This window comes from Peromyscus eremicus, chromosome 22 (assembly GCF_949786415.1).
Source record: "Peromyscus eremicus chromosome 22, PerEre_H2_v1, whole genome shotgun sequence".
NCBI classification, from domain to species: Eukaryota; Metazoa; Chordata; class Mammalia; order Rodentia; family Cricetidae; genus Peromyscus; species Peromyscus eremicus.
The window spans coordinates 38,540,723-38,560,553 of NC_081437.1; the positions used below are offsets into that span (position 1 = coordinate 38,540,723).

The 19,831-nt window shown below is 47.9% G+C and overlaps 1 protein-coding gene across 3 annotated transcripts in view; it reads right to left on the bottom strand.

Annotated features, from left to right (window-relative positions):
* The window catches only part of Rnf144a (ring finger protein 144A), a 49,320-nt gene that overhangs the window by 21,421 nt on the left and 8,068 nt on the right, over positions 1-19,831 (bottom strand). For all 3 annotated transcript variants that reach the window (XM_059248493.1, XM_059248494.1, XM_059248495.1), the window contains 2 exons: positions 5,434-5,538; positions 5,214-5,274 (listed from right to left, as the gene is read on the bottom strand). In XM_059248493.1, the coding sequence (XP_059104476.1) occupies positions 5,214-5,274; positions 5,434-5,538 (166 nt within the window). The remainder of the gene's footprint in view (positions 1-5,213; positions 5,275-5,433; positions 5,539-19,831) is intronic.

Below are 19,831 nucleotides of genomic sequence, written 5' to 3' on the forward strand. Positions count from 1 at the left end.
AATGTTTGTTTGCAAGAGGCAATCTGGGGAACACCAAATTGTGATGAGGAAACGTATAAAAGGTGTTTGCTAATGTGCAAGGCAAAGAATGTTTGTTTGCAAACGTCTGGGCCCTACCCCAGGTAGCCAGACATGGTTGTGGCTCATCATAAAGGACAGGAACTCTACTCCATGGGACACCCAGCCCACTGAGAGTGCAGAAGGCTGCGATGATTAGCACTGACTGTCAACTTGACAGGAGTCTTGATCACCTAGCACACAAGCCTCTGAACGTGTCTATGAGGCAGCTTCTAAATTTCTAATAACTGAAATGGGAGGACTCCTTCTAACTGTAGGGAGCACCATCCCCATGCACTGGGGTACTGGACTAAACAAAAAGGAGCCATCGAGCTATGAACAGGCATTCATTTCTTTCTGCTTCCTGACTGCAGATGCAATGGGACCAGTCGCCTCACGTCCCTGCCACCACACCTTCCCCATCATGGTGGACTTACAAAACTCCCAACTGTGAGGCAAATAAACCCTCAATGACAAGGTCTGAAGCTGCAGAGTCCTGACCTCATACACTTGTGTGCCTTTCTATGGGTTCCAGGTCCCTCAATAAGAGGGGACACTCTGTTCAGCGCTAAGGGGGCAAGTCTGTCAGGTATAAGCTTGATAATGACCTTACCCACTGTAGTAGAGGCCAGCCAACCTCTGTAAAGGGCAGGGTGGGGATTATTTATGTTCCTAGGGACCATGTGATTTGGGGGTTTCTGTAACATCTACTTGGTTTGCTATTGGGGTTAAGAGCAGACTACCACCCATAAATGAAGGTTCTGAGGAAACATAAATCAGAGCAGCTGGGGGTCAGAGGTGGGTTGGTCCACTAGCCATGGCTGGCTGACTCTTTAATCCAATGGAACTTATTTATGAAGGTAAGTTCATCAAAAGTATAAAAGGATCTTGTTGATATGACAGCAAGGGCCAGAGATGATGCATGTGACCCCCGAGTAACTCCAGGACTGAGAACCTGCATTACACACTGACTGGACTCCATGACAATACTGCAAAACCTCTGAGACGCCCCTGAAACTGAGAGAATAAACAGTAGCTACTGTCCAGCTTGGGTGGCTGTCAATGTCTGCTGCCTGAAGAAAGTGCACGGCCAATGAACGTGTGGATACATGTGGAGATAGAACTGGCGCACATGGAGAAGTATTGCCCTACAGGCTTGGGATGCCGAGAGCTCCCAAAAAACTCACAGACCTCAGGTATGTGCTGGGAGGAAATCCCCAGGGAGCTCCCACGGCCCCCCCAAAAACTCACAGACCTCAGGTATGTGCTGGGAGGAAATCCCCAGGGAGCTCCCACAGCTCCCAAAAAACTCACAGACCTCAGGTATGTGCTGGGAGGAAATCCCCAGGGAGCTCCCACGGCCCCCAAACCCTTAGGATTCTCTCTGGTAGCAGTTCTTGCCTTCAACACACAATACGCTCCACTTCACCTACCAGTCCTCTGTGCATGTGATGGGGGAGCTAGCCTGGCCCCAGACCAGATATGATGTACTCCAAACGACATTCGGGGACACGGGGACTCAATGTGCTGAACATGCGACATGGACACAGGCCTCTGGCTGGCTGTTTAATATCATGTTGTAGTCGAACCTTGCTGGGAGTAGGCTTCCTGTCTCAGACCCTGGGAATCCCTATGTCCTGCCTGCTGACCCCCCGGTGCTCTGGAAGCCCCAGACATCAGTGGGGGTTGGGGCAGGCTTCTCTTCACACACTTCCTGACATGTGCTACATGTGTTGAAGGAGTTGGGGCAGGCTTCTCTTCACACACTCCCTGACAACAGTGAGAGGAGGCTTCCTTGCACCTTTATCACAGAAGGCCCATTTGGCTGTGGCATGGAGGGGGGAGACCTAAGGAAGGTTTCCATGGTAACAACTCCAAGTCTATGACTGGTTTACTCAGGGCCATGAGATGACCATGCCGATTGTCACTCGGAGAGATTCCCTACAGAAAGAGTGAAGTGATCTGCCTCTGAGCGGACTGCGAGCATCCTCCGTGGGCTGTGAGGCCAACAGTGCAGCCCCAACCCCTGGCAGAAATCTATTAATACTCTCATTGTTCTCCCCACCGCTCGATTCTGCCAGCTGTGCATATGAGCAGGCATCAGTCAGGAACAGAGCTCAGGGCAGACAGCACTCATGTGCTTCTCTCAGAATGTACAGAAGTGTCACTCAGCTTTCCCGTCGCCAGCATCTATTAATAACCCATTGTCCACGCTGCATCGTACAGAGTGTATATTATATCTATTATATTACACACACACACACACACACACACACACACACACACACGTATGTGCATGAGAGATGTTAACATGAAGCAAGCGATGTTTCCTGGGGGAGCAAAAGAATCCAGTCAGAACTCCAGTCTGCCAGAGACATACTTCTCTTCAGGAGACCAGCTTAACGTGAGTTTCTCAAGGACCCTCAGTGAGGCAGACCCCCGAGAGCTCTCTTAGAAAATATCCAACCATTTTCCCTAAAGGCGGTTTACTTTTCAAAGACAGATGGTATGCGAAAGTATTCTGAGGGACCAGCACCCCACACACGCTCTTGTGCTCCCTGCTGCTCTGTTGACTGATGCACCTGGTGCCCTGGTCCTCCTCTGTGGTGATAGGCATGATCCTGCTCGGAAGACACTGCAAACTGAGGACCCTGGTTCTTGTCAGAGCTGGAAAGGTACCTGGCCATGTTATTAATCACTCAGAGAGTTTTTTTTTCTTTTAATACACCAAAGGATCAAGTTGGGATACCATGAGCCTCCAGACAGATTCCAGGCGCACTCAGATGCTGCAGGGCAGGTATGCACAAGAGTGTGTTCTGTGGACCTCTCTCTAGAGACTTTCCTCACCCAGGTGCCAGAGTGAGCCTGGAGGGACAGAAAGTTCCAGAAAGCAAGGGCAGTACCCCAGAACTCTCCCTGGCATCCAGGTGGTCAAAGACTTCAGGGGCAGAGGTCAAGAATCTAAAAGGAAAATCCAGGCTGCCGGGTCAGTTGAGACACACCAGGGCTAAATAAAGAGCCTTTTGAAGCTTAAACTCACTGTAGGACCTTCTCTATAACTAAAAACGTTAGAAAATCATCTGAATGAGTTTCCTCCTAAGGCGTCCTCCATGGACTAAACTTCGAAGGAATGAAGCAAGTCTAAGTTAGCTTTCTGGTCACATCTCCAGGTTCGTCCAAGGTACTGGCTAGAGTACACAACTGTGTTTTAAGTCCCACTTCTAACATTCCATCTGGGCCAGCACTTCTGGGTTATTAAGTCCAAATCCTTTTAAAGCCTCACTCAGCGTTCGACTGCTAAGATGTTTTCTAGTGATAGTTTTCGGTATTTTTCTAACCTAAGTTAAGGTGATTCATTTCTGACACAAGAGCCAGAATCTTTTAGACGAAGCCAGAGTACTGGGGAGGGAAAGGAAGATTATAATTACTTGGTAGAAAAACCAATCCAGCTGCACTTTTGAATTAAATTTGATGTCACAGAAAGTTCATATTCCTGTGATGGAAACAACTCCCAGTTTCTGTTAAGATCTCATGAAAATGAGTTCAAAAGAGTCTGAGGTTCTCAGAGATCCAAATTAACCGACTTTAGAATTCCTCGCTCTCTCTTTAATGCTGTGCAGCATCAGATTTAAGGTAAGCTGTCCCAGTGTGAATGATGTACGCCATCTAAAGAGACAGGCTCTGGAAAACAAATTTTGAAGCCATCAAAAATCCTTATTGACCTTGTAAAAGATTCATTTAATCTAATTTTATGTGCATGTATGCAACATATATGTGTTTGCCTACATGGATGTATGTGAACCACACACATGGCGTGCTCATAGAGGCCAGAAAAGGGCATCAGACCCCCCCGGAACTGGAGTTAGAGTTGGTCATGAGTCACCACCTGTGCAAGAACCGTGAAGTGTTCTCAACTCTAGAGCCGCCATCTCTCCAACCCCGACTGACATTTGAAGTTATCCACGCAAATACATACACACGTACACATACACATACATGTGTATATACTTTTAAGTCAACTAGAGGTGACCTCTAGCATTTCTCCTGGTTTCTTTTTAAACCTCAGACTTTGGCAGATCCACACGCACTCTGCCGCTGCGGCTGCTGCATCCTGCTCTGCATTTTGTGTTTCCACCTAAGCATTATCACCTTGGGATCTGGCTCAGCAGAAGACCTGTGATACTGGTTCATGGTGTCTAGGGAAAGGGGATGTGGTCACAGAGTTTCCTGCAGGGGCAGAGCACTCACTGGGTGCCTTCCTAGAGGCCCTACAGCAGGAGCAGCGTGCATGCACTGTCTCTCATCTGCTCTTTGCAGGTGACCTCAAGCCCTGACAGCAGAGCAAATGGTGTCTGTAGGTCCTTTCAAACACCATTTTATGATTGCAGAGCTCCAGAGAGGAAAGATGAAGGGCTCCCCCGGCATCCAGCCTGTCTCGGTGCTCCACACATCTATCTCTGTCCTCACCAGGACTGGATCTAGTAAGGAGAGGTCCGTAAAGGGCCCAACAGGATGAGGGAAGTCGGCTCTCAGAGCTGGAGATGTGGCCAGACCCTCACTAGAGTTAGAAACCACGGAGGTCACCCAGTTGCCATGGGTGTGAGGACAGTGGACCGAGGTATGTCAGGCCTGGGATACTCACCGAGGCCCAAGGCTCACTAACTCATCGCTGCTATCTAAGCCTTCAAGGGGTAGTGAATCATGAGCAGGGTGAATGTAGATTCAGTGCTCGGCAACGGTACCTGCAGGAGTATCAAGCTTCAGGACTTCCTCACACACTGTTGGGTCTTTTAAATGCAGGGAGGATCTAAGAGTTTGCAACACCTCTAGACCCAAACCTGACTGAAGGAAAATATGGACTAGGGATCTCCTTAAGCCAGCAAGAAGTCCCAATCTCTGTATATAAATAGTGTCTCCTGAGTCCCTCTGGCTGCCAAATAGGTCACAAGCCCAGGCTGCCAGGCTGTGAGCGGCTCAGAGGATTCCAAGCCAACCTTATTTCAGAGGTGCAATTTACACCATGCTTCAGCCCTTGTTGAATCCCTTTTCACTCCCATCCAATGATGTTCACTCATGTCTCCCAAAAGAAAGCTCCATAAACGTTATCCACCTTCTGTTGTAGGATCCAAAACTGGCTAACACAGCAGGCCACTTACCTCTTTCAAATTGTAGCTTTTTATATCTTTGCATAATTTCAGCTGCAACCATACACTCAATCTGCAAAGAGACAAAAAAATAGACGTCAGGATTGTCATATACAGAGGGCTAGAATGCAACCCAACATGAGGCCAAGCAGAAAACAACGGGGTCCTGAGAAGCCAGCTACAGCCCACCGTACACAGGCAACAAAACCATGTGTTCCCTCCCTGAACGTGCCTCATTTTCCTGAAGGTGGCCCTTTTTAGGGCATGCAGCATCCGGGCAGCTAATTGCAGTTTCTAGTCCTTCTTTGATCAAGAGCTCAACATACTGTTTCAGGCACTGAAAGAAAGAAAAGTGTGTAAACACCTGGACTTCCCAAATACCAGAGACAAAGTGATGTGTTGAGCAAATGGCCAGCTATTAACCCTGGGAACCACATTAACTACCGGCCTGGCAAGATGTGCCTACTGGGGACAACAGTGGTATGACTGTTACAGGAATAACCAACCACTTTCTGATTGGATTTAAAGTCTGGTCATTAAGATGGAACTCATACTTAGGACTGTGAACTGCATATGACATGTGGCTGTTGAGGTCAAAGGCCCTAGAGGTAAATTGACTATACGACTCTTGTGCTAAGTGGACATCATATTAAACAGCTCCCTGAGTTCTGACCGTCATACCCACAGAGGAGTGCATCTCTCAACCTTCATCAGAAAAGGTTCCTCAGTAGGGAAGTGATGCTACAACTAACCAATGTGCACAGAATAAGAGACATTCAAGTGTTCCGCTCGAAAACGAGGCATACTGCCATACTCCTACTCACAAGGCTCAGGGATCATCCGAGAAGAAGAGGCAGAAAGACTGTAAGGGCCAGAGGAAGAGAAACACCTATTACCAAATATGACAGGGAAGGGGAGGGGAGGGAAGGGAGAGGGAGAATGGTAAGATAAAGGGAGGGAAGGAGTGAGGAAGGAAGGGAGGGAGGCCAGCTTCCCTAAGAGCCATTTTCAAAGCTGTTTCCCAGAGACTTGGCATCATGGGCAAAATATCGCCCTGGGCTCTAAGGCAGTGTTCATCAACCTGTGGGTCAGGACCCCTTTGGGGGCCAAACAACCCTTTCACGGGGGTCGCATATCACGTATTTACATTGTGATTCATAACAGTAGAAAAACTACAGTTACAAAGTAGCAATGGAAATAATTTCACTACAACATGAGGAGCTGTGTTTAGAGGGTCGCACCATCAGGAAGGTTGAGAACCACCGCTCTAAGCAGAGGCCCTTGTCCATCAGCCTCAGCTTCATGCATCGGCCAGGGCTCGGATGAGGACTCTGGCTCTGCACACGGCCCACCTACATCTACCTGTGGATGAGAGAGGCCGTGGGGTTCTGTTGGAAGCACAAGATGGTGGGGTTTATCAGAAACAAACTCTTTGTCATCCATGGGAGGCCTTCCCAAGACAAGAGAGGGCAGGTAACCAATACAGGAGCATCACCAAGTCCTGCCAGGGCCAAGTGCTGCCCCAGCCCCAACCTAGACAGCACTGCTGACCTGCTATGACGTGACACTTGGCTTCGAGGTGAAGGTCTATTCTGTGTGTGGCAGGCATGGAAGTGCTATGCCTTGTCCATGGTGGCAATGTGAAAAGGGAGTATGGCCCTGTAATCTTTGGAGTCAAGACAGACTTAGGCAATCTTGATCCCTCCACTGAGGCCATGGCGAGTACATCCTTGATACTTTTGGCCCCTAGTTCCCTAGATAATAAAATTGGAATGCTTGCCTTACTAGGCTTTTTTGACAGAAAAATAAATAAATAAATAATATCACAACGCCTGGCACAAATCTTGGTATAGCAGCTAAGTAAGCAGGGGCTGTTGTCTCATTTGTCCGCCCGTGTGGTAAGCCTTTTCACAGTCACAGGCATAAAAAAGCCCAACTCCTTAGCAACAAGATCATTGCTTACTGTCTATAATTACATCTATCTAATCAGGTCTCTGGAGGATGCTGGAATGTCTTAAACCAACCGAACTCAGAAAACTCGGACAACTTTGGCTGGAGTCCAATAAAATGACACAGCCTCATTCTCTCTAAACGGGAGACACAACAATTAAACCAGGTGTGAGATGTGTGCCCTCGGGACGTCTCACAACCACACTGTTCAAAGGCTCGCTTATGTGAGTCACGTCTGGGTGACAGCAGCCCCAGGAGCAAGCTCAGCAGACCGATGGATTGCATCTCTGAGCAGTACACACTGTGATTATGTCATGGGAATATCGATTTGTTTACTACAGCGTGGCTGCTCCTGCATCCACCGAAACCAGCCGCGGCCCTCTTCCAGATACTAAGTGGGTCATGACTCACAAGCCTTGTTTTCCAATCTAATGGCAAAAAGATGTCTTAAAATGAGCACATGCACACACACACACACACAAATCAGACAACCAGGGAAACTTTTGTTACAATAAATAAACATGCCCAGGACAGGAACTGACGCAGTTTCTGATATATGTATCATCTTTCTTTAATCAAATGCCTTCCAAATACCAGACTGTTGTTAGTCATTTTGCCTGTTAGATGAATAAATAGTCCTAAAACCCAAACTGTGGGGTGTTACCACTACCCCAGTGAAAGTGCAGGCTCAGGAGTTAGTCGCCACCCAAGGCCATTTGCTACAAACATAGGCACTGAGCCCCCAGAGCACACGTGCCAAGGTTGGCTGCAGGTTTTCTGTCTGATTTCACGCTCTTTATCTTCTTTAATTAACTCCTTACACTGGGTCTGGTGACTCAGTCCCATAATCCCAATACTTTAGGGGATGAGGCAAGAAGATAATGAGTTCAACGTCATACTGACTACACACTGAGTTCCTGTTATTATGTAGCAAACCACTACCTCAAAGAACCAATACACACACACACACACACACACACACACACCACACTATAACACACACACACACTCCTACATACATCACACACACACACACACACACACACACCACATACACACTATACCACACACACACACTCCTACATACATCACACACACACACACACACACACATACACACTATACCACACACACACTCCTACATACATCACACACACACACACACACACACACACACACACACACCCCACACACAGAGAGGCTCTCGTAGCACAAGCAATCATTTTTGAAGCATCTCTGTTACATCCAAAAATTTTCACAGAACAAAGACTATATCCACTAAACTGACATCTGAACAAACACAGAGGCAAAGCATAGTTTTTATTGTCAACTTTACACAAACCTAGGCACTTGGGAAGAGCTAACCTCAACTGGAAAACTGCTTCAATCGGATTGCCCCATTGCCATGTCTATGAAGGATTGTCTTAATTTCCAAGGGATAGAGGAAGGCATCGCCCAATGTGGGTGTTGCCCTCACTAGGCAGGTAGGCCTGAGCTGTGCGAGAAAGGTAGCATGAGCCAGTGAGCAGCCTTCCTCCAAAGCTTCTGCTTCAAGTTCTTGCCCTACCAGAGTTCTCTCAAAGATGGAGTGTAACCTGCAAGACAAAATAAATCCCTTCCTCTTCCGGTCATGGTGTTTATCGCAGCAACAGAAAGCAAACCAAGACATCAGGGTACAGTGTCACCGGGTGTCAGTGAAGGCTTGGGAGACAAAAGGAACTTCAGGAAAGTAGCATGGACTATGGAAAGGAGTGGAGAGCAGGAACGGGGCCACAGAATGCTCCAGGCATTACACTTTCCACTGTGGCTTCCAACTCTTTGAAAGAGTTGAAAAGACAGACAGCTCTGCAGATTGGCCAGGACACTCCCACTCCACCAGAAGCTTCCTGCCAAGGAACAGTGGGCCACGGAAACTGGCCTGGAACTCCAGTTAGTCAACCGTGAATGCTCTGACTCTGAACGTCTGCCTGGCTAGTACCACTGCAACGACAAGATCCCAGACACGGTGGCTCCCTTGTACCCACTGTGGCTCGCTTGTAACCGGGTGGCCTGGGTTAATCACAAACCACGGTTTACAAAGACCACTTGGGGGTAGATGTAGACAAAAGCCGTGCACCCCAAGAATAACCATTTCGGGAGCAAGGGCCCTGGAATCACAGTTGGGTTTGGATCCTGGCTCACCCATGAACCAGTCTTGTCAGAATGGCTAAAACCGTCATCTGGGAGCCTTCCGCCGCAGGGTGTGGATTAAGCTTGGCAGACATGGGAAATGTCATTCTCCAGCATGCGAGCTGTGGAGACACACTGCCCCAGGTGATGGCTGGACGTCAGCACTCTCCCAGCGTTTCTGGAGCTAGCCAGCAGTAAAGGAACTCTTTGTTTCTCCTCCATCAGATGGCAAGTTTTCTGAAGGTCAGAATGGCTTAGCATTCTTCTTTCTATTATCCACACCCAACAGTGCCAGTCAGTGGGGAATCGGTGCTGCACAGATCAACATACAGTTGAGCCAGAACCTAGCCACCAACATGCTGTGTCTCTGCAGAAGGCTTGCTAACCTGAGCCTGCAGCAAGCTGCCCACACAGGCCTGCAGAGAGCCGAGCTTCAGAGCCAGAGACTGGCACTGTGCACATCAGGAGATGGTTGAACAGCACAGCATTCTTAAGACAGTTTCATGAGGACCTTGGATGGCCCTGGACCTAGTGCAAACTACCCACACGTCTCTTCCGGCAAGAGCAGTCCCCAAGACCACAGGCCCTGATGTCACTCACAAGCTTGCAAAATAGAAACGTCTCTAAAAATTAATGAAAGAAAAATAAAATCCAGACTTTACCTGTTTAAAAATAAGAAGTTAACTGCTCCTCTCTTATTAGTCTGTGCTCCTGCCAAAACAGGGACACTGTGTCTCCAAAGTAAATGTGGTTTGCATTCTCTAAGAGCCCAGTTCTACCACTCACTGGTCAAGTGCGCATCACCATCGGCTGCACTGGGGTACCTGATCACACTGTGAACCCCAAGATTGCGGTATTTATTGGAAAAATCTGTTTCTAGTTGTGATGTGGCTCAGCCCTAGCACACACCTTTAACCACACAAGAGCTTTCTGCTTGAATATTGTAAACAGGATTAAATAAAGTCAACCATGGGTCTAGTGGCAGAGCAAGCAACCAGTTGACAAGAAGAAAAACACAGAGAGTAAGAGGGAGTTAGGAAGATGGACAGAGAAATGCACAGGAAGGAGAAGGGAGAGACATCCGGTTGGAGTTTTTGTTTCAGATGGGACGGGAGAAGTCTCCTTCTGAGATGACAGCAGGAAAGGAAGGTCACCCGGCTGCTCTCTCTGCCTCTCTGAGCTAGCAGGTTTTCACCCCAGCATCTGGCTCCCGAGTCTTTATTGGTAAAATCTAATGATTGAGATTTAGTTAAAAAACAACACTTAGATTTTGTTAAAAAACAACAGATACTAACCTCCCTGGTACCTTCCCAAGGCTTCTAAGAAGAGTTCTCTCAACTGCACAAGGGTACTTAACAAGCGTGTCTGCTGCCAGTGTCTGGTTATTCTGTGCCTGTTCCATTTATCACTTGATCTGTGCTGATAACCTCCCTGTGAGAAGGGCAGGTATCGCCTCTCACCATGGAGACACTTCATAAATAGTTACCTATTTACCTCCTATAACTCCCTACCTTCAGCTTTACTTTTTAAAATATTTCAATTATTAAAACAAAAACTCCTACCTCCCAGCCTCACTCAGATCACTAGTCCAAAATAGAGTGGCCAGCCTGGTCATGACATGACCAACCTGGTGTCTGAGGAGCATCCAGCGCCCAGTGTCCCTGTCCAGCATCAGAGGACATCTCACTCTCACATACACAAGGTAGTGAGAGGTGGTAGCATCTGCATCCCTCTGTTTCCCTTCAGGGCTCTACATAGGAGCCATGACTTCTCTGATGTCCAGGAAAAAATGGGATATCTGGGGCCTGTAACTGCAGGTATCCAGTGAAGAGTGAACTAAGACACCCTTCCAGGCTGCACACAGATGATCATGACTGTGGGTGCCCACTAGGAGACCTTTTAGGGTCCACAGAGGGCCTGAACTATGCGTGCCCAATGAAGGTATGGACTGAGGGTTGGCTGGAACAGGTGCTGATCTGCCCCTTGTCTGGAGTTCAAGGTCAACTCAACACAGTTTTTTTAACAGGGAAGTATGCTGGGACCTGAGGAAGGGGCTGAGGCCAGAGGAACCCTCTATGCCTGCAGAACGGTAACAAATCCTGGGGGGTAGGGGGCGGTAGTACAGGTTGTGTGGTGAGACTGGAAGTCTGAGCATATCACCACATGACACATGATCACACATTATTTCTCAGACTGGTAACACTGAGGCCTCAACTCTGTTTGTTCAGCCTCACCAAGGGAGACATGATTTTTTTACACAATGGTCAATCATTCTACCGAATAATGAAACCTGGAGTTTTAGGTTTGTTACATCATGCCAATGGGCTGGGAGACTACAGAGCACATTGCTCAGAGCATGTTCTCAACACTGGATATGAGGTGGATCTATTTATACATGTCATAAACGGGCTTCTTGGAAGAACACAAGGGGCCAGACTTGTCCCCAAAGCAGGAAAGAGGAAGGTAACCTTGGCTCCCTTCTCAGATCAGAAGATACCTGGGCTCGTGGGCAGTAGGAAGAAACTGTGACTCTGACCCACGGTGGGTGAGAAAATGCCTACAGAGCAGCCCCTAGTTCCTTGCTCCATTTTTTGGAAAAGTTTTATGGGGGTAACATGTTCTTAAAGACCATCATGAGATATGGAGAGAGACTGCATTCCTCTCTGGGACATGCCACTCAGCTCTGTTTCACAGGGCAACCGTCTACCACAGAAGACGTCACTGGATAGGATGGTAGCAAGGATGGAAGAGGGAAGGAGAATCTCCAGGGCAGAGGAGATCTGTGGAGACGTCATCGGGTAACGGCCAGATCCCACGGGCACAAATGAGGACTAGGAGGTGGAGGCAAAGTCTCCATAGTCAAGTTCAGACAAGCAAGGGCTAGAAGGTAGCTCTGCCTCAGAGGAACCCAGCTCTCCTTGGGGGCCGCGGTAGACACCAGACATGAGAGCTTCAGGGACTGATGTTCAGGTTCTGGTGGCAAGTAGCTGTCACTATACAGTGATTATTCAACAGAATGGGCTGTGTGGCGTTCTGCTGTCAGGACACGAACCGTCATTTCTTCTTGCACAGAGAACCTCATGTTCAAGCTTGTAGCGACCGTCACATTATATATTAGGATACAGACATGGCAGCTTGGAAGGTCGTACCAAAAGCACCCAAAGGCTACGAGTGAAGAATCAAATAAGGAACTGAGAACACTAAGGACACTCAATAAACTGTCCTGCTTCAGTCAGGATTATGGGCTGTGCTCTGCGTAACAGAAGTTGTCAGGACAAAACACGGACCTCAGTGGGACACAGCACAGCATGGCTGCTAGGGCATCACTTACAAAATGTGTGTGTGTGTGTGTGTGTGTGTGTGTGTGTGTGTGTGTATTCACTTTTGCCATTTCAGTTCATCAGTGTCCCATGTAAAAATAAAGTTGATGATGCTGATAGGAAGCACAGATTCGGAAATCAGGGCATACTCAGCAACACTCCTGACAGCCCGTTATAACCTCCCCATCTGTTGGTTCTTTATCCCAGACCAAGAAATCTGTCCATGGCACAGGCTTTTAGGAGCAGAACAGAGAAGGGACACAGGAAGGCCTTTAGCATGCCCTGTCTTAGTCAGTGTTCTATTACTATGATAAAACATCAGGACCGAAAGCAACTTTGGGGAGGAAAGGATTTAGTTCTGCTTACAACACTCAGGACCCTTCCATCACTGAGGGAAACTGGGACAGGAACTCAAGGAAGGAACCTGGAGGCAGGAGCTGAAGCAGAGGCCACAGGAGAGCGCTGCTTACTGGCTTGCTCCTTGCGGCTTGCTCAGCCTGCTTCCTTAGACCACCCCACAGGCCCAGGGGCAGCACCACTCCCAGTGGGCTGGGCTCTCCCACATCAATCATGAAGACTGTACTCCTTGGACTTGCCTACAGGCCAGCCTTATAGAGGAATGTTCTCAATTTTTCATTTCCTCAAAGTTCCTTCTTCTAAGATACATGTAGGTTTGTGTCAAGTTGACAAAAACCAACCAGCACAATTGACTCCTTGTCAACTTGACATACAAACACATCACCTATTAAGCTATAACCTTTCCTTTCTTGCTAATCCCCACGATCACATGTTAATATCAACATCATAATATAAAACATTCCCATTTTTAAAAGTCCCAGTCTTTAAAAATGCAAACACTTTAAGAGTTCAGTCTCTTTTACAATATCCAGTCTTTTTTTTTTTTTATGTCCAAGCCTCTCTAATCTAATCCAAGTACATTCTTACACCAAGGGAGAAAAATCAGGCCAAAATCACAATCAATTAAAACCTAAACCAAGGTCCAACAATGTAAAGAGCTCAGTGTTTAATGTGTGAGACCCACTCATGATCTTCTGGGCTCCAAAGGGCTTGGAGAGCTCCACTTCTCTGGCTCTGCCATCCAGAGCTTGTCTCCTAGGCGCTAAATCTCCTCCACAGCTGTTGCTGTCCTTGGTTATTACGCCAAGGTACTGGCATCTCCAAAATGCTTGGGTCTCCACAATAACTAGGCTGCACCTTTGCCTATAGCCTCTCATAGGCTGTCTGAGGGGAACTGAACCACGTCAAACCTCAACTTTTCTCCACGACCCCTTCAATCCTTAGGCTTATATTGCAACGGAGGCTATACCTCCACCAATGGCCTCTCTTGGCCTCTCATAGTGACAAGCCTCAGCATTCCTCCATGACCCCTTCATGTTTCCAAAACCAGTACCACACAGGAAGGGTCTTACACATTTCCAAGTTTGGCTTCTAGCACAAGGTACAGCTTGGCTGCCACTAGACCACAACTTCTGTGTGTTGACCCTGAGGAAACACTTCCCATAAGATTCTATTAAATGATTCTGATCTCTTCTTCATCAATGCTGATTATTCAGCTTTAGGTGACTAGCATTTATTGTCCCAGCAAAACAGAGGTCTCATTTTAGTAGTTCTGAATTCAAAATATTATACCAATACCCTTACAGTCTTTAAGGGACTCTCAATTTTCCCTTTGGAACTTCACAAGCCAAGTCTTCCATTGTCTGCATCTCTCTCAGTATTATCCTCCAAATTCCCACAAAGCTCACCAGGCTTTGAACACTTGATGGCTTTTCTATCCCTAAGTTCCAAAGTCCTTCCACAATTCTTCCCAAACTACAAGGCCAGGTCCATCCCAGCAATACCTCCTGCCTGGTGCTATTTCTGTCTTATTTAGTTTCTGTTGCTATGATAAAATACCACGACTAAAAGCGACGTGGGCAGGAAAGGGGTTACTTCAACTTACAGCTCCCAGGTCCCAATCCATTACTGAAGGAAGTTGGGGCAGGAACTCAAGGCAGGAACTTAGAGGCAGGAACTGAAGCAGAAGCCATGTAGAGTGCTGCTCACTGGCTTGATCCTCATGGATCACTCAGCCTGCTTTTTTTAATACCATCCCGGACCAAGGACATGGGGGTAGCACACTGCCCTCAGTAGACAGAGCCCTCTCACATCAACCATTAATCAAGTCGGTACCCCATAGACCTGCCTACAAGCTAATCTTATGGAGGCATTTTCTCTATTAAAGTTCCCTCTTCCCAGACATGTCTAGATTTATGGCAAGTTGACCAAAAAAAAAAAAAAAAAAAAAATAGCACCACTCTAAACCATCAATGCATGTTATCCCCAGCTCCTTCTGTCAAGTATTAATGAGAGAGTTTTACAAGAACCCTAAGTCTGAGGTGGACTTGGAAACACTCTGCTTGCGGCACATGAGATGTATGAGAGAATTTGAGGAATCCATTCCAGTCAGGAAGCTATTCAGAGCACAGAACGCAAAAATCAGTTCAGGCCCCTGGGCAGCTGGAATCAGCTGTCCACAGTCTCTTGACATAGAAACTCACTCCGTGCATCTGAAGTCACCTACCTAGCCTTTCCCCACCGGGTGGACCAACACCGGGATGCTCTCCTCTTCTGCTCCTTGGTTCTCTCATCTGCATCCCTCTCTGATCCAGAGATGAGGCCTGACCTCTGGACACGAGGATGCAGGATGAGGCTAACCAGCAGGCTCTTGGATCCTAACTCCATTTGGCAGGACAGTCTGTTCACACTCACCAGTTTTCCCTGTGATGTGCATCTATACAAAAGTACCTGTCTTAGGGTTTCTATTGCTGTGAAGAGACACCATGACCACAGCAACTCTCATAAAGGAAAACATTTAATTGGCGTGGCTTACATTTTCCGAGGTTTAGTCCATTATCATCATGATGCTACATGGTGGCATGCAGGCAGACATGATGCTGAGGAGTAGCCAAGTGCCCTACATCTTTGCTTGCAGGCAACAGGAAGTGGTCTGTCTCACTGGGCGTGACTTGAGCATATATGAGACCTCAAAGCTTGCCTTCACAGTGACACATTTCCTCCAGCAAGACCACACCTACTCTAATATGGCCACATCTCCTAATAGTGCCACTTCCTTTTGGGGGGCATTTTCTTTCAAACCACTACAGTACCTAAGCTCAGTAACATTTTGGAAACTATTTGCTAGAATCTTCTCTGACCAGGGCAGGCTGACCTCAACATGGTAAGACAGATTTCATTTCTCCAAACCCTAATAAACCTACAAGTAAAGGGGTACACAATCCTGCTGTCCCAGTAGACTCCTCACAGCAGCAGAGCTAGATCAGTAAACAGAACCACAGTGCCTGGCGAAGGCAAGAATAAGTTTAAATCCAGAATGATGGAGGAGTCAAGAGGCTTTAAAGAGGGCTAAGAGGGAAACCAAGGCAGTGGGAGGAGCCTAGTAATGGAGGTGCATTGTGGCTGTAGAGAGAGGAAGCAGCTGCTAAGGCTGAGTTTGAAGTCTTTAGTATGGAAGGTATTCATTCTCCACATTCAGAGGAACATTCCAACTGTCCCCCTGAGTAGCATCCTGTGTTCTTCCAGAACCCTTCCCTGCCTGCTGGGTCTTGAGGTTTAGCAAGACTAGCCCAGAGATCGGAGACAGGTTCCAGGCCCCTGGCTGAACCAATCAATGGACCCACCTTAGCTAATCCAGGAGTCAGGTCCTAAGGCTAGGTCTTTTCCTGGGAAAGAATTGTTCTTTTGGTTCAGTTACTGGCGACATTCCTCCTCCTCTTCATCTAGGGACACGTGGCTATGAAATGACCCTTCAAGCCACCGCATCTGTTCATAAACCCTATGGAGATGAAGGTAAAAAGGCCCAGTCCTGGTATAAACCACAGACATGAGCAGGCGACATGCACCACAAAGAGACCCAGGTTGGGACAGGAAGGAGCTGCCAGTGACCGAAAAGAGACAAAGCTCAAGAATTGGTGCTCAGAGACAACGCACATTCCAGGATATGAAGACCAGAGAAGACTGGGAGTCTGAAACCCTGCCAGGTTCCTAACTACCAACTAAGAACCATTGGTGGTGGAGCACAAGCTCATCACTCCACAGCTGGCCACTCCTCCTGCGGAGACTCACAGGCCCCACACAACGGCCAGCCACAGACGCCAGCCTGACCCACGCCATCAAGAGGGCCTTGTGGGAAAAACATCTTCCTTCCCCGGATCCAACATTACTATTCCCTATGCAAGTCTGTCTTGAAGCAGGGCACCTTCCTTCACTGTGACAGAACTGTACTGCTTTCCTGGCTGTCTGATTAGGGGTTCTAGCTCCTCGACGGCTTATCCACACTGCTGTGACCCCAGTGACCCCAGCAGAGGAGATGGTGTGTAACTGACATGGCAAGTTGACACTGCGTACCCTTCTCAGCCAACACACAGGTGTCCCTATGACATCACACCCCAGATCTACAGACAAGACACAGACCGGATGCCTGTCTCCAACATTCTCAGTTTTGGAAAATAGCTACGGAGGAGGAAAAAAAAAAAAATCACAACTGCCATAAAATTACACTGCTCCTTGGTACTTCTGGCCTGGCTTCTTTGAGGAAAACAATGGCAGTTTCTTACATTCCTTGACTTAAATGAAGCCCTGGGCGTGAGTTAGAGCTGTTTGTTTATTTTACAAGAATTCTCTAGACAGGGAGACAAAAACAAGAACGAAAGGAAAGGCTCGGCACGAGGGCAGGAAGACGAGTCTTTCCAGAGGAAAGAGCACGCGGTGGCTCTGACGGCCCCAGGTGACTGGAGAGAAGCAGGTGTGCCCCAAAGCCCTGACAGCAGAGGGGCTTGGGGGAACTGGTGGGAACCATAGAAATGTCCCTTGGGGCAATCGGAAGGCACTCTGCAGAACGCCAACTTTTCAGCACAACTTGACAAGCTCCCGTCCTAGCTCATCCACTGGCTGAGATCTGAGCCCCGCATTAATCAGATGGGGAGGAACCACTCCATCATCTTCTAGTCTCTGGTTCCCCCGGCTGCTCTCCCCCACCTCCTGAAAGCATCAGAAGCAATTTCCTTTCCAGCAGGTTGATGCTAGTTTTTCCCGGGGCTTTAATGAGGCACGTGTCTTTGAATGTGAGCTCGGAGAGAGACCAAATCACTTTGGTTCATGTCCTGAGCCTTCATTGATTAGCTATTATGAGTCCTGCACTAAGCTAGGAGTTGAGGGGATACATAATGAACCAGAAAGTCTTCTCTGCTTCCGAGAGGCAGACTAGAACCTACTGGGAATGAGACGTGGAGTTAATTAAGGCTCAGGCTCCTCGATCTGAAGGCATAAATGACAGAGAGGGTGCAGGCCATGGGCAGGACAGTGAAGACACCCAGGCAAGGAGGTAGGAAAAACTTCCAGCCATGTTCTCATCTCAACTCCACAGGCAGCTAGCTGCCCACACTCTGCAGCAGAATGACATCAAGTTCAGAAGCAATGGGGCTTTTCAAAGAACAGTCTACAGAGGGTTCTCGCCCCACTTCTATACTTTTTAAAGACACTGTAGTATTTTATTTTGCCATCCAGCTGTAATAATATGTACCTGACAAACACAAACAGCACACTTAAGGTGCCCGACTTGATGTTTCCGTGTGTGTGTGTGTGTGTGTGTGTGTGTGTGTGTGTGTGTGCAGCGGGTGCATTCATGTGTGTGAATGCGGGTGTGTGCAGAGGACAATCTCAGATGTCGTAGGTCCTCACCTTCCATCTCGCTTCACACAGGTTGTCTTCACTGCTTTTCTTTCCTCTGTGTAAGCCAGGCCAGGCGACCCAGGCATTTCCAGGGACCCTCCTGTCCCCACCTCCCATCTTAGCTTACAGACGCTCATACCCAGGCATTTCCAGGGACCCTCCTGTCCCCACCTCCCATCTTAGCTTACAGACGCTCATGCTGTGCTTTTGCTTGTATGTGAGCTCTGGTGATCTGAACTCGGGTTTTCAGCCTTGCATGGCCAGCCCCTGTGAGTACTGAGCCTTCTCCCCAGCCCTGCATGCGAGCACTGTGAAGGGATCAATGAAGCTCATATCGTAGCCTTGCGGGCGCTACTGTGCTTTGCCTTTCACGCTGGTGAGAACACTCAGGCTGGAACAGCACAGCTTCACACTCAGTACAGCATTCTAACCCATCCCGACACTCTACATACACATCGGAGTCAGGTCACACAATCGCACCTGCACCTGCACCTTCTGGGCAACATTGCCTTGTCCGACCTGCTCTATTAATGTTTCCACTCCTTTAAGCACCAAGAAAAAAAATCAGAAAAACCAAGTCAACAACATTTTCTTCATTTTTAAACTACTCTTTTTTTTTTCCTGCTAAGTTTTTGTTGTTGTTTCTTTCATGCTGGATAAAAATTCTAAGTTTGGGGCTAGAGAGATGGCTCAGCAGTTAAGAGCACATGCTACTGTCCTACTCCAGAGGACCCAGGTTTGGTTCCCAGCACCTACATCAAGGGGCTTAAACTGCCAATAACTCCAGCTATAGGGATCTGATGATCTCTTCTGGCCTATATGCAGCACACACACACACACACACACACACACACACACACACACTCACACACACACACACAGGGCAGATAAACATACACACATATGTTCAGAAACAAAATAGAAAAGAAAAAAGAAAAAAAAATCATGTCTGAATTAGACCCAAACCCAAACCTCTTGAGTTAGGAGTCTCTATATTCCTGTTGAGAACAGATCATTTGACCCCAAGAAATTGTAAGAAAATTGACCTCAAGCGGCAGACACTGTCATTCAGCATTCTGCGGGGAAAGATGCCACTAATGGTCGCATGTTATAGCAGCCCTGTCACCTGTCAAGTGCGTACTTATCATTCAAACTGAAAAGGAGGTGTGGCAAAGCCTGTTGTCTAACCAGAAGAACGTGTGCTGCGTTGCGCACTTTTAACTGTGCGGCCGCCGGTTTCTACAATCCTGGTTAAGTGACGGCTTGGGTGCCACACCACAAGCCACGGTCACACAAAGCTTCCTCTCTGGCCACCCGCCTGAAGAATTCCTCTCTTATGTGTGAGTCTGAATAGCCACTTAGGCTCCCACAAAAATTTAGTGCCCAGTGTGGCCTGGTGTGTCCGGGCGTGAGAGCAACAACCTCCTTGAACGCGTTACT